The following is a 22,910-nucleotide window of genomic DNA, read 5'->3' on the forward strand; positions in this document are numbered from 1 at the left end:
TGATGAAACCTTCCGAATTTTCCAGCTGCGCCACCATCCAATCATAGTTGTTATTTTTCCAATACTTCAGTTTACAGTTTGGTCAAACAATCATAACCAATGATTTTTCCCATCAGGCAAAATTTTACTTTCTGCTCAGTGCTATCAAGTGTTAGTATGTTGAATCGGCTCCAGCCAGAGATCAAGTAAAATAGCTTTACCCAGTTGATCAACACACCTCCAGTAATCAGGATTTCCTTATTACCAGAGCTCCTCTCTGATAAATCACACATTTCATGATTATTGGACTTCTAGCATCTGATTTGCCTGAATCTACAAGCAGATCTGCATAAAAATTGATTGCATCAATTCTAATTTTTTGGATTGCAATCTATTTTATTATGGATTTTTGTTTGCATCTGTGATGAAGACGGATCAATCACATTTTAATACTCTTATGCAAATATCTAGGAATCTGCTTTTTAAAATCATTTGAGTTGAGTTTGAATTATCTTTCAGTCCCAGAGTCCACTCATCTTTCACTGTGGCATCTTAATTAGGCCTATACTGATTTACTACAGGGACATCAGGTAGATGAGAATTAGCTCAGTGGATAAGAAACCAGATGCATCCTGAGCCACGAGGACAGAGACATGCACCATACAGCTTTTTCATTTTTTTTATTTATTTAGAGAATGTGAAATAAAATTACCAAATAACTGATTTTTATTTTTTCCAATATGATACAACATAAATGGAATTATTCCACTGTCACATAGCACATTAAGATTAAGTTAATTCAATTCAGCATCGAATGACGTTTTTACACAGAGCACAGGAAAAACACAGATAAAACATGACCACATTTGATTTTCATACAATCAGTAGCTTATGAAATGGCAAAAAACAATCAAGGGGCACTTATTAAATCCTCTTTGGGACACCTGAGGGCAAACACTTTTCAGTGGTGGCTTTTAAAATAGTTATTTATTTAATTTAATTGCTATTCATACAGAATCTCCCCGGGGAAGTAGAGCTAAAAAGGTTATTCTGAGCAGTCTTCTGCATGAGGATCATATCTAAAGAGAAATTATGTTGTCTCATGTATCTTCTCTGTTCATTCAAATGAAACATTCATAAACGGAGTTCAGCAAGTAGCCAAAGCAAAAGAAACTAAACAATTCAAAACTGTTCTCATCCTCTTGCTACTTAACTTTTAAGGCCACTGAGCTTTGCAAAGTGATAAAAGTCGCAGATGTGTACTGGATTTATTTGTCAGTTGGATAAATGTGAACATTTAAAAAAACTTCCGCCTCTTAAAGGCCAGAATGTGTTCATGACTCATCAAGTCATCAGTCTTGACCTCTTTTGATGAAGAATACTTTATATAGTCCTCGTCTCCAGCTGGATACTTTCAAGCGGCTGTGACCTGTCCTTGTTCTTTTGTAATGTCCAACAATAAAGATCAGAAGATAAGTGGAAATTATATTTCTGCAACATGATTGAGTCTTTGAGTGGAATAAGCACCAATACTGAACAGAAAAACAGGAAACTGAAAAAACGAAGGAGCTGGTTTTAGAGCGCAATCATGCAAGTATTAGTTTCAGACCAGGAATTATTAAATACAGCAGCATAGTCAAGAAACTGAAAGGCAGCAGGAACAGGGGAAACACTTTTAAATGGGGAATCCTTCATCACAGCAGCGTCACAGTGTTCTGCCTCTGGCCTGAGCAACCTTGGAGTTTGTCTGGCGACTCAAAGCTCCGCAGATAAAATCACCAGCCTCCATCACTTTGGCAAGGTTCACACCCTGCAAAAAACATTTAGCATAACTTAAAATGCAACATCTGAGAGGAGGAATCATGTGGGCGGGACGAACAGAAGGTGTGATCGTGTGCAACAGGAGACTTAAAACTAAACTGTAGTGAAGGTTTTCCACCAGCAGGGGTAGGAATTGTTAAATAAATTGTTCCTGAAGGTGCATGTGACATTGAGGACATTGTTCAAGTTGTGTGAAACCACAGATATTATTAAATAAACCTGTTCCGAGCACAGGGATCCTTTACTTTAAATAAGCTCTGGATGATTGTGTGAGTTTGGCCAACGTGTTGGGATTTTAAAGACATAAAATACCAGCAGCTCTGTGAGAGTGCACTGTAAAGACATACTCACTGTTTCAATGCCCATGCCACTGAGCATGTAGAGAACATCCTCTGTTGAAACGTTGCCAGACGAACCCTGAGCGTACGGGCAGCCTCCCAGGCCGGCTACTGCCGAGTCCACCACGCAGACCCCCATCTGCAATGGGGAACACAGCAGAGACATTCAGCAACTCCATGTAAACTTCACCTCAGGTATAAAAAAAAAAAAGCCAGGAACAAAGATCCTTGTTCCTGCTGAATTGTTCTAGCCGCAGCAGCGCGCCTCCCCGATGGCTGCGGTCGTGTCTTACAGCTGTTCAGGAGAACTGTGGGCTTGTGTTTTGAAGACGAGTGGGCACAGTATGTCCCACAGTACGGCTTAGTCATCCTCTTTGTCAGCTCAAAACACCAGCACCACATAATTACGGCCTCGTCTCATATAAGAGGAACATTATCCATGCTGAACAGAACATTTCATATGGTTCTGTTTCTCCTGGTTACTCGTGTTTTTACAGCACTATGCTCTGCCCCTGAACCGTGGGGATTCATTTTTCCTGCCACATTGAGAAGGCATTTGTTCCTTGGCCTGACGGTGTCTGCTTACATCACGCCAACAATTCAGGAATCGTAACGCTACCACTCAAATGTGCTGTTAATACCATTGATTATTTCTTTCACATGCATGAATACATCTGTGGCTGCTCAGGATCGATATTGTGAGGGAAAATGTTCTGTTTCATTATTTTTGTCTAATTTTCATTGACTGCAAGAGTCAGGTCTCCTCATGAAAATCTGTTATGCATTATTTTTTATAATTGACTATTTCGATTTTTAAAAGATGCTCCCGCTTTATGTAATCTAATGCTGACAGGTCGAGTTCAATCATTCACATTTACTTTCAACCTCCTCTGAAAGCAGACGGTACACAAAGAGAAAGAACAGTCATTCGCCATATTGAATGTACCGAGCCATGAGCGTACCCTTTGTTTTAACACCAAAAAAAAAAAAAACGATGAATCCAGACCTTCAGTTTTTCAGATTCATTATGGACTTAGGGTCTCAGGATGTTTTCCACAGATCCGCGGGGTCGTCATGAGAATATTAAAGAGGTTTTCCAGCTTCCGAGGCCAAGCCAGATGTCAGAGGATCCCACGGTGAGAGAAAATTAACACGCTGATCCTCTCAGTGGCAACAGGTCATGGAGGACTTTTCACCCCACAGAGCAGGACCAGACAAGCTAAATTAAAGGAATCTCTCTTGCCCTTTTTTCTTTTCCTTTCTTTTCTTTTTTAACAATGCTGCTAATTGGTTACTTTTCCCCCCAGACAAGAACCTACTTCTTTCAGGGGGCTGTCTGAGCCAGCCCGTAATTGCTGTTTGTGTTGGCGAGGGAAGAGGAGGAGGCGGTGGGGTAGAAAGAGGAGGAGATCTACTCCGGTGTGCACGAGATTTCCAGACCTTGGTGAAAGCCAGAGCAGGATATTGTACTAGGCATCATTTTTGTAGTATAAACACAGAGTTGTAATCTGCCATGCCAACTCTCGCGCTCTCAGCTGCCAGCCGTGTAAGGCCGGGGGTCTTCAGCATACTGTTTCCGAGGAGAACAAAACAGACCCTTCAGCAGCGTGCCCCCCGTGTTCCTCTGGACAGTAACCACGCAGGGGATTGGTGGTCAGCAGCTCGAGCTCGCCAGCGTTCGCTTCACACTGCCCGAAAGCCAGATGTGCGCTCAGTGTGAAAAAGTCTATGTCCACCGAGCTGTGGCTGTGTAAAAACAATACATTCCAGGGTAACGACACAGTACATTTTCAAACTTTCAATTTTTTTGGAAGCGGGGGGGGGGATAAACTTGTTGACATTTTACACAGTGAGTGGACGAGGCTGAGGATGGACAAGCTCCCATTTTAGTTTGAGAACTGCGTCAGCGAGAGAGAGGGAGTGTGTGTGTTCACTGAAGGATATGAAGCAGTGATGCTTTACCCACAACTACATAAACTGGGAAGCTGAAAGAAAACTGTGACAGATCCACTGCTGACACATATACAGACTCTTTCCAGGAACGCATGAACGGTCTCGCCACGGGAAAGCGGAACCCAGGTATTGGGAGGGCAGCTCGGCCGTAGACAAAACAAACATTCAAAATAATAAAATAAATGACCTTTTATTTTTAACTCTTGGATTTATTTCAACCCAAATACTCTGAGCTTTATAATCAAGTCAATCACCTTCCAAATTTACCTCTTCATGGTTAACTGGGTTTCATGAATGCAGAACAACCAATTAGAATGAAAATCAGTCTCAATTTCTCAAAGAATTTCTAGTTAATTTCAAACTCTAGAGGCTCAGTATTTTATGTGCAGCTGGAGGCTGATCATTTGATATTCAATATAATCAGTTTTTTATATTTGTATCATTTACAGTGTGAAATTTGTTGTTATAAGCTTTGATGCTACTGTTGCGTTTCTCTATAAATGAAAATGAAATGGCACCTCACAATACACAATACAAATATGGTACTGATGATGATGATGACGATGACGATGAAGACGATGGACGAAGAAGATTAACAATAACAACAAAAAAACGAACAACCGAAAAAACATCATTCATATTCTTCATGATGATGATGATGATAATGATGCTCATAGTCTTAATGTAATTTTTATATAAGTATCTACGTACAATAAATTGTCAATTGTAACATGATTAAAGTTAAAGTTAGTTCGTGCAGAAGTTATGCACACCCGCTCCATGTGTGAGCACGAACAGGTTGTACTGTATTTCCCAGCTGCAGCAGTGCACAATACACCCAAATTGCAGGCAGGAATAAATAATTTTCCTTGCCAAGCCTGTGAAATCTAAGTACATACATTGTCATTGTGTGACCTGCCAGGAGTAGGTTTGTAACAAAGCCCCCCCAGACCTCCTGAAAAAAAGAAAAGGTACAAAGACTGAGGAATGTCTTTATCAAGAACAAAAGAGGTGACTCAGGGCTGACAGCACTGGGGGAATTCATTTCTCTCCCAGTTGGTGGTGTGGACTTCTGGCACACAATAATGAAAAACGATGATAAAATCTTTCATTTCCATCTTGTTTATGGTTGAGCAAATGGTGGGCTAAATATCCACGGCTGCTATTACTCCCTGTGTCCACGGGGCAGCTGCGATGAATCATTGTTAAGTGTGATTCACAAAGGAATTTCACCGTCCCTCTGCACTTCTTCACTGAGCCGCCCAAAATTAAACCTAACCTAAAAGATATCTGCTACTTTGCACATGGGGTCGTAAAGTTTCTACATAGAAGATCAAAGTATCTTCTTTATCGAGTTATTTGAACAACTCTTTATTCCCATCAGGGTTATAAACTTAATTAATTTTCTTTCAGCATGAGGATATTGGAAAATATAAGAACATGCAAGTACATATAAGTACACCCCCCGCTAAAGTGTTTTGTCTTTGTTTAGAGTGTAAGTCTTGTTACCTCTGAGGTGTTTTCAACCCTATTTGTTTGTTTGTTGTTATTTTCAGTTTTTTAAGCAAGATTATGCAAAAAATTAAGCACAGATGTTCTTCGGGTCAGGGAAGAACTCATGACATTTTGGTGCAGATCCGGATCAGGGGGTTGGTCCAGGAGGTTCTTTTATCACTTTGTTTAATATTGTGAAAAAGGGCGTTTTTTAAAAACATTTTCACTGATTTCCCAGGGAATCGTTCACAGATTTTGATGAAAACAAAGTGGCATATTCAGGGGACCGATATCTATATGTCTGTGTTATTTAGCCTGAGTGAGTTTAAGTGGACTGTTGGTGGAGGTATGCGCTCTACTCAAAGCCATATTCTAGTTCAGTTAGTTAACTGTTTATAGGTCTAACTCTTTAATCCTTGGGTGAAACTGTGTAAGGGCCCTGTGAATTTACGATGTATGCAAACTTGAAAAGAAATCACAAAAGCATATTTATCCCCTGCACAATAAAGTGTTGGGTCTGCGGCTGCGGCGCCGTTCATCACATGCTCAGCAGCGGGCGAACGAGAGGATCGTTTTCCTCTGGTCTTTAAGCAGAGCATTGTCAGGGTTCAACAGCCAAGCGACAGATGAGTTAGGAGTCCCCCAGGGCCCTTCTATCCACCTAGCTCTCGGTCGCTTTGTCCGACAGACAGTGAATAGGTGAGCCTTTGTGCCTGACCCCCCTCACATCTGTTGACCCACCCAGCCCCCAATGAGCTTCCTCCCCTTGCAGTGACAATGTGCTCCAGAGAACTGATACTGCCATATCTGCGTTACCTCTGTTTTATGTCTGGATTTATGTCACTTTTACACTCACCATCGGCAAAGAGGTGAAAAACACCCTGACGGCCTAATCGTATATTGTGAGTATGTTAACGTCATCGTCCGTCGAGTTGTTTTCTCCTCCACAATACTCGTGTGCCTTGATGGGAGGGCCCTTTGGAAATATCTTATGTTCATTAAGATTCTGGGAATTTTTTTTTTCCAGTGGGCAGTTTGTGAATCATCTTTTGATGGGGAGGCTTAGATCATGTTTCTTAATGCCCCTCTTCCTTGTTGACTGACGGCTTCTGGTTTTCTGTGTGTCTCATTGTGACCTACACTTTTGTTTTCGGGCCATCTCACTGCTCGCCGAACAGAGGACGCATTCATAACATCATAAACTAAAAAACTGTTTTTAAGCTAAAGGGAAGATTCAGGTTAACAGTGAGTTTCATAAATATCTTTCAGCTCAATACTAAAACTTTAAATACTTGCTTAAGATAACTTGTCAACACTTTAAAAACATTTTTCATATTATGTTATTTATATCATTACAACAGAGTATTTGGGCCACGTTGAAGAAAAAAAATCTGACATCGTAATTTACGAGAGTTAAGTGGTAATAGTACAAAAATAAAGTGTAAATTTGACTAGAAAAAAGTCATAGGCTAAGATGACGGGAATGAAGTTTTAATTTTACGTGAAAAAAGTTGTAATAACATGAGAATAAATTCTTGAAGTTTGAGAAAGAAAAAAAAGGTTTATTTCCTTCTTCAGGCATTTTCCCCAAGTCCGTGGGTTTCTTCGGTCTGAATAAACCTAGTTTCTTGTGCAATCTTTTCAAAGTATGACTTTACTCTAGAAATTTACAAATTTTTTTCCTACAGTGTGGCCGTTATACTTACATCGTAATATTAGAATCCTTATCTGGGAAATTTATTTGAACTCAAACTACCACAAATAGTTGAGTTATTCAAAAAATGTTTATCCGTCTTTCTGTCAGTCTGTATGTGGAGCACATATCTCACAAACTGTTCATCTTAATGGCTTCACACTTGGTATGTGTGTTGTGAATTGCCTGAGAAAGTGGATTGTTGAGTTTGGTGCGATGTGGGCATGTGATGCGTTTAATATTAATAACATTTCAAATAAACAGGCGACCAGTGCTTTGTAGCAGCCAGTGGGGGAGGGGCTGTGTGCCGTCAGTCTGTGGAGTAGAACATGTCTTCTTCTATGTCCTAAGATAAACTACAGCTGTGGTTGGTGACTGGGTCTAACCATGTGTTACAATCGCTGCCAGATCATTTTGATAGTTTGATTATTTTTATCTCACCACATTAGACTGACAGACACAGATGAACTGAAACCACAACATTCACACAAGCACTTCCTTTTTAGCAATTTGTCCTCAAACTAAAAGCCCAACATTAATTCTGTTGCAGCAATGCCTAATGTCAATCTAAATGACAGCGTTTTTATTTTGAAAAGTTTTGAACTCGGGTCTGAAGATTAGGTCGGTTGCTGAGCAGACCACTGAAACAGCCGACATGTTATGATTGAAAAAAAAAACACAAAATAAGTAAATCTATCAAACACGTGAATAAAAATAAAGTAATTTTCATTTTATATTGACTACCGTCATTGCAGATAAAGCAGGTAGGATGAACACTACGTTTTTCCCACTTCACTCTGCACCGTAGACTGTTTTGAAAAAGCTCTGCACACAACATCCAGCACAGAAACAATAAAAAGTGAAAGTGTAATACTGTTTGATGAGGACTCACTAATGAAAAGGATAATTCTGACGTAGCTGCAGAGCCTTAACACAGGAAAAAGAGAAAAAGTAGCTTTAGAGCAGGCACTGCACTAGTTCAAGAGAATTCCACTGCCTTTCCTTGAATCCAGCCAAAACTAATCAATGCTTGCTTTCCAAGATGCTGTGTTCAAATGTTCTGCAACTGGCGCGTTGAAAATTTCAAAGATGGATTACGAGCAGCTGAACATACGAATACCCAGGGAAAGAAATATGATTTAAAGCCTCAGAACAGACGTGTGATCTCTGCAGAGTTGGCAGTTACTTAAGGAAGTTGAAAGATATCCTGGAACAAGCATCACCACCTCAACTTTGGACGCGGCTTCCACATCTGGTTGCTCCTCTTTATGTCATTGTGGGTAACAACGTTGATGTACGCAAAGGCTGGGCAGTTATCCACGGTCGGCCTGCGGCTCTCCACAAGAATATTTATATTCATCATGAGGAGAAGGACGTGCATGTGAAGGTGCCCGGAGAATCTTTGCCAAGCGAAGGGGAAAGCAGGAGGACAAGCTGCCAGAAAATGTATCTTAAGAGGATGTGATGAATGGAGAGGGTAATGCATTGAGGTCTCGTGCTTGCACAACGAAAGAATCAACACTTTCAACTGTGAGAAACCTCCTCCTACAACTAGTTGAAGGCCCTCCACAGATAAAGTACTGCCACTTTTCAAAAACAGATCAAGAGGTTCCTTTCATACTTTTCTTGACAAAGAGAAATTCGAGGTGAAAACTCCAACCCGCACAGAATGACTATCTTTAGTAACTCTATTCTTCAGAGTTGCCTTAAACGTTTGCAACCATTCATCCTCGTATGTTTGCAGCCTTTCATCAGATCTTCACGGATGTCAGGTGTCTGCTTCACTCTGTTTGCAAATATGTCTGTTTGATTTCTGCCCGGGTTTGACAATTTACAAGCTCTCGACTTTTCCCAGAATTCACTGGTCCCCCCACCCAACTTCTGGAGCAGTCTAGGGGCTGTTCCCCTTCATGTAAGGACTTCCAGAAATGTTAGGTGCGGTGGGCGTTTATTACCAACTCATACATTTTTTTTAAATGTTTGAAAAAAAGATTGATCCTACATTAACAATGATTTTGTGTTCGGGGGAGCTGGTGTGTTTCTGTGTGCTTTTCTTTTTCCCTCTTTTCTCCCTGGCCTCTCCCTTTGTCTCTTGTAGACAAAGTTGTTGATCTCATTGGGTGTATCCTTGGAGTTTTAAATAAATTTATATTGGATGTTTTTGGGTGGGTTCAGTTAGTTTTTACAATCATCCTTTACATCACAGAGCTGTTAAAACTATGAAAGTACAGAGGGTCAAACTTGAACAAGTTGAAGCAGTTTGGCAAAATTCTGAAAATGTTCCGGCTAATTTCTCATTTTGTTGTAAGGCCAATATAGACAGAGTTTATAGAAAGTCTCAACTCAATCAAGAACATTTTCCCCCATTAAATCAACTATTATTATTTTCCTTCTCTTAATGGTAATGCAAATAATAACATTTATAACAATCAATCATTATGGCCAGTATTGATAGTTGAAGTCGTTGATATATATTATGGACTCTTACCTGGAGTGCAGTCAGGATGTTGGGCAGTGCTTGGCCATACGTGTCATGGCAGTGAACCGCTAGAGCGTTGGCAGGAACCTCCTTCATCACACTCTGCAGCATCTTTAACATGGAACCTGGAGTTCCCACCCCGATGGTGTCCCCCAGGGAAATCTCATAACAGCCCATGTCATATAGCCTCTTTGCCACCTAAAGAATAGTGAGACAAAAATGTCAAGTTTGTGTCTTCATTGAAATCAGAGAGAAAAAGGATGTCATTTTTCATTTTTAAATCAGTTCAGGCTGAAAGCAAAGAACAATAAGCTCTGTGTCTCATGCATGGAAAGGTGACAATGAACCGGTGATAAAAAAGAGCTGAATTTTTACAGTGAATCACTTGTTTTTGCATCATAATACAAATATATAAATTTCAGAAAAGAAATTTGCGGTAAAGATAAAAGCCTGTCTTAAAACTGGCAGCAATATTTAAATAACCTTTACCAATGTAAGCCTCCAGTTTACAGTCTGTCTACAAAACATGTCTTTATTTAATGTTGGGATAAAAATAAAATGACTGCATTAATATTTTCCATATTAAATCTTTGACACTTTGAACGTGACTGTAGAGCAGGAAGGCACAAAACGAATCTCACCTCGGCAACTTTGGAAGGTTCAATGTGTCCCTCGTGGGGACATCCCAGCGCACAAGACACATATCTGAAAGAACACAACTCTGTGAGACATTCAATACACGTGTGTAACATTTAATAGCTTGCGGTGGTTTTCACCAACTATAAAACTCAACCACTGCAGTGGATGGAGTAACAATTCACTTTAATGTAGCAAAGTCGAAGCTGCTGAATGTTTTATTGCTATGATTCTTGTATGTGTTCCTGATAACAGATTTATATGTAGGTCACAGTTGCCGAAGTAAAAATCACTATGTTGACCGGCCAAATATTTTTCACTCTCTCTCACTCTCACTTTTCTGTTGTTGATAGATGAACTCACTCAGTTTAAATAAAAATACGACTTTTGTTTGGCCTCTGACATTTTAGCAACTCATTTGTTTTGCTGCAAGAAATCCCAGGGTAATAAAAAGAAAAAAGACTTACAAGAGTTTTGTTCACATCAGGTGATTCGATTTTTTGGCATAAAGCAAAACTCTAAGTCTTTTGTAAATACTGAACAGTATTTGGTTCTTAGAAAGTGACCGTTTTTAACACAATTCAATCCAGAGCTGTGATGGACATTTGTACATAAAGATGGACGATGCATGCTGAGCTTTTTGTGATGATGACATCATTTGGAGTCAGAGTCGGTTGAGTTGCGATCAGGGATTGAGCCGCAATATTGAGGTTTACCCAATACCTGCGACCAGTAATGATTCAGTCTCAGCTGTCAATCATGGCGTCTCATCCTGCATCAAATAACTAATTAAAAAACAACCTGCTGCTGACCCTAACCCTAACCCTAACCCAGCCAGCCACTAGAAGGCAATCAGAATGGTTTGATTTCACTTTTGGGGTGCTGTCACGTCACCCATCAAAGTCTATGGTTATGTATAAGTAAGTTACTTTTAAGTTAGTTTTTCACCCTTGACCGTTTGTCCGTTGTCTGTTAGTTTTCTATTGATGGAAAAAAAGACACATTTAGTGAATGTGTGATACTGTTGGGCCTTGGCAGAGGTATGCACTCTACTCTTAGGGTCATTCTAGTTTTTAAATAGAGAACTTCATGTTATCTTCATGTTAGCCTTACTTTTCCCACGTGTAACAAAAGGCCCACCTCCATCCAGCAGTAACTCACCCTGTTTGCTTTGCTTTAATGTCCATCTGGACGTGTGGTTCTTGTAATGCACAGATATAACCTGGTGGACATCTGGAACCTTGCTATAAGAGGTATCATTACTGAGATGCGTGTTTCCTCCTCCATATAGAAACGTTATTTTCAAGTGTTTTGTTTGGAGTGAGGACAGAAATGCGATCATCAGAGCAGAATCAGAAAGTGAACAAACTGTTAGGAGTTTTCTCTTGTCGTAAGTGACAATGGACGGATGTGTGGAGAGGAGACTACTCACCCGCGGACTGGAATGTGTTGCTCCTTGGCAGAGTTAATGACCTCCTCAAACCTCAGCATGCTTTCATCAATAGAGCAGTTAATATTTTTTTTACTGAAGGTTTCGGACGCTGACCCAAACACAGCCACTTCAGTAGCACCGGCTGCTACCTAAACACAGGAGAGAGAAATGAACTGGTCAAACTTTGCTGGAGTCACACTTACGTAAGCACAGGCAAAACAAGAAGTAACTCAAAATGACAAGCACGAGTAAACAGTTGTGGTCTATAGCAGAGATCATTGTGCTGAATTAATAATTAATGCTTACAGCGTCCTGGAAACCCTGCATGTTAGGTGTCAACACAGGGTACTGAACATGAGGTGTTCGCTGGATTCCCCTGAGCACATCAGTGTGATCGGCCATCTAAATGAAGGGGGAGAAAACATATGATGTAGGAAAATAAACGTTTTTTCCTGAGAAAACATCATCCCGTGCTGGCGCAGAGCAGACAATCCTCAAACGACAGAAAACACTTTTTTTACGTTGCATTTTTCAGCTTTAACAAAAAACGGTGAAGTTTGCGCAGGAAGTAAATGATGGAACAATTTACAGCAGGGAATGAGAAGTTGACTGTATAGGATTAGTGTCTTATAATATTCTTTGCAAGGATGCTGGAGCTGCAGGGTTTATGCAGATGAGAGAGAAAGTTCAATCAGCACTTCTCTGTGCACAAAGAAGAGGTATTACCTGAGGTACCCACTTTGCAGACACGAAGCTGGTGGCCTCGATCACAGGCAGGCCTGTTCGTGACAGCATGTCTATCAGCTGGATTTTTATCCCTGTTGGGACTATTTCCTGGGGAAGATTGAAAGTGAAAAGACTCTGGATTTGATTCCACTCAAGATGGGAGGTACAACTGGAAGACATTTATTTCGTTCTCTCTGCCATGCAGCTTGCAAATTTCATCAACGTCTACTTTGGCATGCTGAATCTGGCTTGATATTTTTAGGGTCCATCAAAACTATACAATATTCCACATAATAACTGGTTGTGGCAAACAAGATTATTCCTGCATTCAGTGCAATCTATAAAACTGGTGGCGTGCAATAAGGAAATGATCAAACTGTGACATGCTAAGCAGAGTAAACTAAACCAGAAGTCGTGTCATCTTTCCTATTCAATTTCAAAGAAAATGTGAAACACATGCTCCTGGCAATTATGGCACAGAACCCATATGCTACGGATTGTTTTATGTATGACAGATACAGGAAAAATGGGGGTTTCCAGGGGTGACAAATCAAGGGCGCATATAAATATAAATGAGATTCCTGACTGAGATGATAGTGTATACCTTTTCATTCTGAAGTCCATCTCTGGGCCCAACCTCAACGATTTTAACAAACTTTGGGTACTCTTGGGTCGTGCTGGTCTGGAGATAGAAAAGAGAGTCAGGAGATGAAGGGCTCTCAGTCATTCTTTAGCTGGGGGATGCTCCGGGACATGTCATTTCTAACATGAGCAATTCTCTGTACCTCAAAGCCAAATGAAACCCGATAACCAAAACAGAACTGAGCTTGTCAGGCCATAAGGATCCAAACACAGGAGATGCGTCACAGAGAGAAAGCTGGGAAAGAATTTGAGGGTAACTCCGCACAAACCATAAGGGATATTCTGAGGATCGGAGGTATTTCCCTGATGTGAACCTCATCCTTTTAGAACGCAGACAGTCATGTCGTCCATCTTTATATAACATCTTTGAAGATCAGGTTGAATGATTAAATATCACTTTTTTGGGGGGGTTAAATATTGGCTAACTGGCACGGCACTCAGGAAAGAGCATACCTCAGCAAGTCTACACATTCCTTCACATCAGTGTTCTTGTCGTATAAATACACAGGAAATTAAAAACAAACAAAATGTTTGAAAACGCTGTTGTGGTAGAGAAAGTAAAAAAACTAGATCCTGGCCCTGTGCCTTTTAACCCTTTGATACACAAGCTATGCAAACCCCTTCTAAGGCACAACCTTCTAAGGCACAACATGGGTCAAAAATGACCGATGTTGTGCCTCAGAAGAGTAATGATACAAAAATGATTTTTATTAAAAAAGTAAAAAAGGACAAATGAAAATAAGAATTTGTGATGATCAAAAACAAGTTAATTGAGGAATTCCTGGAATTCTGAATGATGAAATACATTTATTGCAAAGATATCTACGATTTAAACTCAACATCGGTCACTTTTGACCCATGTTGTGTATCAAAGGGTTAATCTTTTACAAAATGTAATGGGTTCCTCTCAGCCTCAGGCCCCAACCCTCCACTCCACTTATGTGGTTTTCTGTATAATCCGACAACCTAACACAGGTGAAAGCATAACTTCGGAGGCGGAGGTAAAAAAAAAAACTGAGTGACGTGACATCTGTAATATACACTTTTGAATGAACTCCATCATAAACAAGATGGGATGAGATAAGGTGAGATTCAGCAGCAGACAGTCAGAATGAGGTGGACAATGAAGCACACAAGAAATACACAGAATACACCTTTCTTTACACATGGAACTATTATTATTACTGTACAGATATACAGTTCAACAATGAAATGCTGCTTTGTGTACAAGTTAATGCTTCAGAATTACTACTACTACTTCTGATACATTAAGTGCATTCTGTCAATGCATTTTAAATATTTGAGTGCTTGGTCTTCACAACCCCTTTGACAGTTGAAAACCCCCACAGGGGATTTATTAGAGCAGATAATCAGACTCAACCATTTAATAATTGTGCAGCCCACAAAAACCAAAACAAGAAGTTACATAATGTAGGAGCTTCCTGGCTGGTTTGACTGAATGTAAACATCACAGAGCAGAATTTCAGTTGACTGTTACATAAGCAGCACGCAGCATCAGTGCCGTCATCAGCAGCAGGCCTCTGTGCAGCCTCTCTCATGAGAGAGTCATGTGGCAGAGCATGTGCAGCAGATTAAGAAACAAGAGAAAACCGGACGCCCACCTTCTCCTCCTGCAGCCAGTGCCTCAGCCATGGGTAGTCCTGGACCAACTGCTCGTAGCTCAAGCAGTGCTTCACCGTAGTGGGTACGTTACCCATCCGAATGGCTGCTGTTCGGCCGACTGCTGCTGCACCCCCGAGACTCCTCTGAGACTGACCTGCACAGACCGCTGCAGCTGATATGGGAGAAATTGAAGCGTGCGGTCAATTTGCTAATGCAGGCCCGGAAGATGGAGGGCCTCGCTGCATGAGGAGGTGAAATTAGAGGGAGCGGCTACCGGTGGTGGTGGGGGATGATTCAGCAGTTGCCATGGCAGCCACATCCCGAGCAGGGAGGGGGATCAAAACAGAGAGGGATGGGTGAGGGAGTGAGGGAGAGAGGTAGTGATGTGAAGCAAAATGGCAAATGGAGCGATATGAGAGATAAGTGCTACCCAGTGGACTGGGGTAGCAGTAGATAAATAAAGTATGTATGAGCATAAAACAAAACTGGAATGCATGTGTTTGCACAGTTTGCACATATGATTTATGAAGAGACTGAATGTTTTCTCCACTGTGGAGGCATTTCAAAACAATCTTAGTTATCTCGATTCCCGAACAAGATTAGATGCACATTCACCTCCCTGCTCTGGTGAGAACTGAACGCTTCAGGGAAACGCGCTGCTTTGATTGATCTCCTGTGACCTGAACAGTGGAGGAGGTTTCCATAGCCAGACGTGCCACTGCTGCCAATGTCAACTGCATGGTGTAATAAAATCCCTTGTTAAGGCCGGGCAACATTTACCAGAGAAAGAGCCATTCTTCTGAACCCAGATGTTAACAATAGAGGGGCTTAATGAAGTCCTAGCATTCAACCATCTCACCGCGCTAAACTGCTCCGTGATGAGAGAGCCCTACCTCGCTGTCGGGTGGGGGGGGGGACTCATATGATCGGCCCTGAAAAAGCTTTTTTTTTTTTAGAGCCCCACCTCAAGGTTGATGTTTATCAAAACATTTTTAAAAGCCTTTTAGCGTATTACCTTTTATTACATATTCATGCCTCTGTGAGGTGCAGGAAAACATCCGGTGAGGCAGATTGACTTTTAAAGAGTTTAACTTTTTGACCCTGATTTTCAAGCTTTTATTTGTTTTTTTAACATACTGATTATGTCAGAAATGGATAAAGTGATTTTCTTTTCTGCTGCCTGTTTCCTGAAAAATAGAAGAAATACATTCATTCATTTGAAATAATGACGCTGTTTTAGTGGTTTAAATTCTTTTCAGATGACTGTAAATCTGGGATAATAAAAAAAACATTCTGCAGAAGCACAGAATTAGAGCAAATTATTTCTTTAATCACTCTGCTGCCAAAGAGCACAAGGTTGAGTTTGCACACTGTATTCATAACTTTTTAAATAAATATGTTATGCAACTAATTATATCTAATAATTTCCTGTCTAAATACAAGGTTGAGAAATCTCTTGTTGTTACATCCATAATAAATGTAATTCATAATTTATATCTGATGTCTCTTGACTTCTCAAGGAAACCTATGCCTTCTCAACGTTTCTTTTAAAATCAATGATAATTGCATCAATCACTTAACCCTAACTGGCCCTTTTAACATTTAACTCGGCAGCTACATTTTATCTTGACAAATACCAGCTGCGGAGGGTCACGTCAAAGATCTGGCCTTCGGGGGCTTTCCTGCTTTTTGGAATCAATGTAACACAGATGAGCAGAATCTTTCAAGTTTGAGGTGAGGTTTCACGTATGGGAGGATTTGACATTTTGCAAGTAAAAGTAGCAGTTTGAAACGGTTTATCTGATGTCTGTGAGAAAAGGAAAAATTGTGTTTTTGTAAGGTATCAGAAAGATGGGGGTGGGGTGGGGGGGGGGGGTGGATCAAGCTAACACGAATAGGTGAAGCATTTTGGTGTTTCACTCAAATCAAATGTGGGATATTTGTATCACAACAGTACAAACCTCAGAAATCAATGTCATCAGACAAATAGAAACAACTGCACCAACAACTTTTATAAGATGAAACTCTGCAAACCGACGATACTCTTTAGGTTCATGTAGATTACGCAAACAGATTCGCCTTGACAGGAAAAAGGATGTCTCTGCGCTAGTTTGTCTCCGGAGAACAATATATTTTACACACAAGGGTTTTGGAGAGCAAGCAGATGATGGATGCTTCAAAATATTAAATAAAAATCAAACAGGGCAAGTATGTTTCTGCACTGGAAAACATTGCGCACAAAAGAAAGGGACTATTCTCCTCTCTTGTGAGCTAAGAAAGAAACAGATGTGAAAAGCAGCACTTTATGGAGCACAGGTTTCGGCATAGCATGAAAGAGGGCTTTTTAAGCTCTCAGATATATACTGAAAACAAAGGGGAGAAAGAAAACAGGAACCAGATTAAATCAATTTTCATCCTCCATCCGTATTCAATTTCTACATCATGGATGTGAACTGAACTGTAACAACATGAGAGTCCTGGTGAGGAGCGTATAGCACCTTATCACCGCCCCTGAAAGAAGCAATCATGACAGCGACTTTCATATCAAGGTGAAGATGGAAGCTCCGACAGCAAAAGACAACTTGATGGTGAATAATTGAAAGGGAATCCTGACTAAGATGTTTTGCAGGAACAAAGCACTATATCACAAATCAAAAATCTTGCTCTTGTGTAGAGAAAAGCGTCAAAACACTTCATTCCCATCATAGTCATCCATGTGCCAAGAGAAAAAAAACTACCACATACACATTTCAAAAAAATAAAAGCCCTGATAAAAATAGCAGCCTACCTCACAGTTTCTTCAGGAAGGCCTGTCCACTCAGAGCCAACTTTCCACAGCTCCCCTTCGAGACAGCATGTGTGTTAAAGATTATCCTCACAGTCATCACACTACAGAGCGTCCCGTGGCTTTTAGTCGCAAAAGCCACTGACCTGTGTGCCGGGTTCGTGTCCACACATGATCATATACACGTCTGTTTAACGCTGATTCATAGAATACAATTTGTCCAGCTTATTGAGGGAAGCATTGTGGACCTGTGCAGAATAATGAATGGTACAATAAGAGGGGAGATCAAAGAACACAGTTAATAATCAATAATCATTAATTCCAACGTGCTAAAGTCGTCAGCTCATTCCGCACAAAGGCACAAGTCAACACCACGTTCTCACAGGGTGTTTCTTCACAGCCAGATATATATTGTACAGATTTTTATATTGCACCGTGGAGGAGGACTCGGCTGGATTACAGCTCCGGCTGGATCATAAAGCACAAAGATTTCCTTCGGTGTATCCATATCCTTTGGTGGGAGAAATTGAATTTCACAGCCGAGTTTACAGCAGCAAGAATTTACGTGAAGCGGGTTAAGTGGCGGCTGTTAACATCTCAATTCGCTTTCTTAATTTGGTGCAGTGGTGGAGTGGAGTTCTGTTCATTACGTTCATACAGTAAATATCAACACAAGACTAAACTTAAAATATTGTTTACTCATGAAAATGTGTCTTTGAGCAGGGTCACATATATCTTACAACAAAAACAATTTCAGCTCTGTCAGGGTGAGATGTTTATAGACAGAACCAAACACAGCTGGGTGGGGGAGGGAGGGGGGGGGGCGGTGGATGTTGTCACAGTTTCACACCTTCTTGTAACACTCAATGAAGTGTATAATGGAGTAAAGTGGAAAATAAATAACCCAAACAGCCTTGGATATTCTCTTCAATATTATAGTATTATACCACAGCTTCTCATTTCCAACTTCATAACCAATGAATGATGTTTATGCATAATTTAAATCTCTTGGACATACTTTACAGGAAGGAGCTTTATACTCTCTGTTTGCACAACATTAAGACAAAACACGTCTGTTATAGTTATCTATTGATTGGTACAGCTTATTTCACCCAATATGTGCAATAATTATCATACCTGTTTATATCTTTTATATCTATTTTATTTATTCACAAAGTGTGTGTAATTCAGCTGCATGCAATTCCCTAATGTCTGTTTGTACCATATCTATCTATGTATTCTTTCATTTATGTATTATTTATAATATTATTAATAGATATATTTACTTTTTAATTTATACTTAGGGGAACTCATTGCATCGTAAATTGCATTCAGGAGCTGGATGCAACATAATGTTGTTATAATGTGAACATGGCTTTTGTATGAATGACAATTAAGTTAATGTAGATCTTTGAATACAGATGCTCATTAGGAATTGTCTTTCTCTAATCAGCTACAGAGAGGGTAAATGAAGACATTTGTACAAAGTGCAGTTCTTTAACAGTTTTAATTCCTTTAATCTATATTCTAAACAAACAAAGATACTTTAGATTTCTTTAGCTACTGCAGTGATTGTGATCAACACACAGGCAGTGCATTGCTTTTAAATACTAGGGGAAAATCTACTTTTTTTAAATATTTTTTTTATTTTGAAAACCAACAGAGCAGCAGGTTTTAATAGGAACGTTTTACCTTTTTGAGATGGATTGTGTTTCTGTTCTGTTTTACTTTGTTGTTCTTTGTTTCATAATTGTCCCCAGATATGCCCACATCCTTCTGACGTGCCCTGTTTTGGAAACATATTAAACTTCAGTTCAAATGCTCAGTGATACAGTAAAACAGCATGATTAATACAGGCTAGAAATATCCTTGGCCCCTGCAGCAGATTCACATTCTGTGCATCTGCTTTGGTTTGTTTATTTTTCTTCCTTCAGAGCTGTCTTTTTTTTCTATTTCATGCGCTCTTTGACATAAATTGTACAATAGATGAGCGACAGGAGAACAACTAATCCAAGCAAAACGAAGAGCACAGACATTGTTAGCATATCATGACAGAAGCTTTTATTTCTACCGAGACTCGTATGTTTTCCTGTGTTCTAATGGAAAAATATGTTCATAAAAAGCTGCCTGCAATAGGAAAAAAAAGAAAACGGAAAAACCCAGCTCGGATGTATGGATTTATTTAGAATTAATAATCCTCTCATAAAAGCTGTGGTGTTGAATAATGAATTTACCTCGCCCGGACATTTTAATGCACGCGTTTAACTGAAAGAACGAGATTCCAAAATACATATTTAACTGCACAGGTGCCACCTCTAATGGTAATGGGAAGTGACAGGTGAGTTCACAGAAGGTCTGTTGTAACTCCCAGAACCCTGAGTCCTCTCCTCGCTGGCTCGGGAAGCTAATGTGCATTTATGTGAATAACAAGCAAACAGAACGGAGAGCGTCTGCGTTTGCCCTCCGTGAGGACACATTCCTCGCCGGTCCTGCCGCAGCCTTGTCATACCAAACAACGTGTAAAAATGTGACCCATCTGGTCCCCCTCGCTCAAGAGGGACTGATTGAGCTGTATGGAAATCATAGCCCACCCACAGAACACAAATAAGGAGAACCATATGTGGGGAGATGAATTAGGTAAACTGCACAACATTTTTATTAGATACAATTTCACTTGCCTTGTGGATGGACTGCAACGTGAGACTGTGCAAATAAACGCGGGGCGGCAGAAAGAAAAAGATCTCTGGTTAACAGAGGGCGAATCGATGAAACATGGAGCCGCTAAGCCAAACGAACAGTAACTACTATGTTTTGCAGTCGTAATAAATTGACCAGAACGCGAACAAAATAAGCGCAGCGTCAGTCAACTGCCAACATTAGAGTCGAGCGTTGCAGAAACTGAGCACTTTGCAGAAACTTCGTTAAACTAGAATCGTTTCTTTACATTAACTGGCCTTTTGAACCCTATAGACTGTGGATAAATATGTAGAGTTATAGTTTATGGATATAATTGTGTCAAATTTAAAATGTCTTTCATTCACTACTCAACATTTGCAACTGGACAAAATTAGGAACATCTCAAAATAGAGTAAATAAACCATGATGGGAGTTTAACTACATAAATGTTTAGGGAGCCATGCAAAGAAAAATAGAAAGTGGAGTTCTTACACATTTATGTGTATATAATCTACCAACTAATTCCACAAACATCTGTCTGTCTGTGTGAGGAACCCATATCTCATTTCAATTTATTAAAAAAACTTTGACTTTTAAACCTTTATTGCAGATAAACCAGGTAGGATGAGTTTTTTAACTTTACTCTGCACCATAGACAACATCCAGCCCACCAACAATCAAAAGTGTCTGAGGAGAACTCACTAATGACAAGGAAGAATTCTGAAGTAGCTCCGGAGCATTAACAGGGGAAAAGATAACACAACATTCCAACAGACAAGTTTCGAACGAGCACTTCACTAGAAAGGAAAATAAACAATTTCTCTTTCAGTCTTTCTATTGCTTACTTATGAAGTGTTATTTATCTTGAGTCACTTTTAATGTTAGACTTGTATAGACTTTTTTACTTGGGTGCCAAAGATTTAGCTGTTGTTCAAAAGGACAAATACTAATTTTGTTAGACTTTTTTGTTTTGCGGGGGTATCTGTCAATGTCCGTGCGACTGCTGGTGATGGTTTGGATTAAAAAAAACAACCTGAATCATTAAGCATTTGTAATTTTTGACCGACGGCCAGTCCCCGCTCTTCTAAGAGCTTCAAGATGATCTCTCATAACCAAACCTAAATATATCCCATTTTCTGAAAATAAGAACATGTTCCTAACAGCCGCTCACATGGACACATCTGTTTTCTAAATCACTTTAAGGGAATAAACATGTTTGTGGTAGAAAGAAAAAAAAAACTAAATGTCATCACCTGGAAACACATCCCGACATTATGTAAGAGTGTTTATGTAAAGCCCACAGTGAGCCGCGACATGTACGGTAAACCCAAATGAATGAATGATTGCATGAATAATGCACGAGAAGCCCTTCATGAAAAGTAAACTGCCACTGGGTCGGACCCTTCTTCCAGCTTGTTTCAGAAGTGGCCACTGGAAGTGCTGGTCTGATGAATGTCGAGGCACCTCTGACTCACTGCAGGCTGCTTTTTGACCACGGGGGTCTCAGAGGAGCGGATGCCAATATATTAATCTGCCCCCGAGTATGGCGATTGTTACCCTCTGGTTTCATGTGGTCAGGGGACTGCTGTCGGGAGGACTGAGAGGCCAAATAGGCGCTCATTCATTGCCACTCTCCGCTGCTTTACAGAAAAAGGAAGAAATGGAGTTGAATTGGAAAGAATCCATGATATTAAACAGTAGATGGGATTGTGAAGTGCTAGGAGTAATCATGCCAGGCAACAGGCCACAGGAATGCAAATCACCCTTCAAGCCAAGAGTTAAGTTAGCAGGTGGCCTCCTCTATTCACCGAATGTCAACACTCCTTTAAGATGCAGCCCACATAACATCTGGGCAGGCCAGCCACTGCTTTTAATTAAGTGAAATACAGTCACTCAATGTTCTGCCGTGTCAGAGAAAAAAAATGGTATAAAGTGGGAAGGTGGGAGTAGAGAGAGCGTAACAGTACATATCCTGTGTTCGGCGAAGGCCAACACAGTTGTGCAAATAAATATTAATCCTTAACCTAATCCCTACATTTCCAAGACCATTGGAAATCAGCGTGTTACCAGAGCACTTCTCTGCAAATACTAGCACTATCGGGAAGTTCTGCTCGTCCCGACCGCGAGAAGCAACAACTCGCTCGGTTTAGTTTATGGTCTCCACTTTGTTTCCAGGGGTGAATTCTATAGCCCTGAGCAGATGGCAAAAGTCAAAATATGAGTGTAAAGAATGCAAGCAAAGCAGAGGTGTGTCATCTACGGCGCATAAATCATGTGATGGATAGTGTCTTCCCCTCCATAATCTGGAAGGGATTGGTTACAAAATGATATACATTTCTCCACTGGCAGCCTCGCGATAATCACCCTTTTGGGGTGGCTTTGGAGGTCACAGCAGCGCTTTACTGTTAGTGCCGGACCACTAGCATTACCACTCCCCATGAGCATGTCAACAAGCTCTGTGGGTGGACTCCCAGTTTATATCATACTTGTCAAACATTTATAAATCTGAGGCGGTCTTCTGGAAACAGGCCGCAGAGCTCCGAACAGAAATACAAAAGGAAGTGAAAAACAATCTTCCTTTTTTTAAATGGAAACTTGAAGATTTAATGTACTTCTGCATTTATATATTGTGG

General features: G+C 40.3%; 1 protein-coding gene across 1 annotated transcript; it reads right to left on the reverse strand.

The window, feature by feature from the left end:
* Positions 1 to 1,684: 1,684 nt before the first annotated feature.
* hmgcll1 (3-hydroxymethyl-3-methylglutaryl-CoA lyase like 1) lies at positions 1,685 to 14,911 on the reverse strand. Its single transcript, XM_061086757.1, has 9 exons — positions 14,816 to 14,911; positions 13,156 to 13,233; positions 12,552 to 12,659; positions 12,132 to 12,227; positions 11,826 to 11,974; positions 10,399 to 10,462; positions 9,767 to 9,955; positions 2,152 to 2,277; positions 1,685 to 1,789 (listed from the first exon to the last, which is right to left on the reverse strand). Exons 1-9 carry the CDS (start codon positions 14,909 to 14,911, stop codon positions 1,685 to 1,687), a joined length of 1,011 nt encoding a protein of 336 aa, XP_060942740.1.
* Positions 14,912 to 22,910: the final 7,999 nt, after the last annotated feature.

Source organism: Limanda limanda, chromosome 15 (genome assembly GCF_963576545.1).
Source record: "Limanda limanda chromosome 15, fLimLim1.1, whole genome shotgun sequence".
In the NCBI taxonomy this organism is placed as follows: domain Eukaryota; kingdom Metazoa; phylum Chordata; class Actinopteri; order Pleuronectiformes; family Pleuronectidae; genus Limanda; species Limanda limanda.

Excerpts from the sequence above, each read along its gene's own strand:
- hmgcll1 (XM_061086757.1), bottom strand. The coding sequence starts at position 14,911 with ATGGGTAACGTACCCACTACGGTGAAGCACTGCTTGAGCTACGAGCAG. Across the intron at positions 12,228-12,551 it reads CTGCAAAGTGGGTACCTCAG|ATGGCCGATCACACTGATGT; the intron begins GTAATACCTCTT and ends CCCTTCATTTAG. Across the intron at positions 10,463-11,825 it reads CAACACATTCCAGTCCGCGG|ATATGTGTCTTGTGCGCTGG; the intron begins GTGAGTAGTCTC and ends GTGTTCTTTCAG.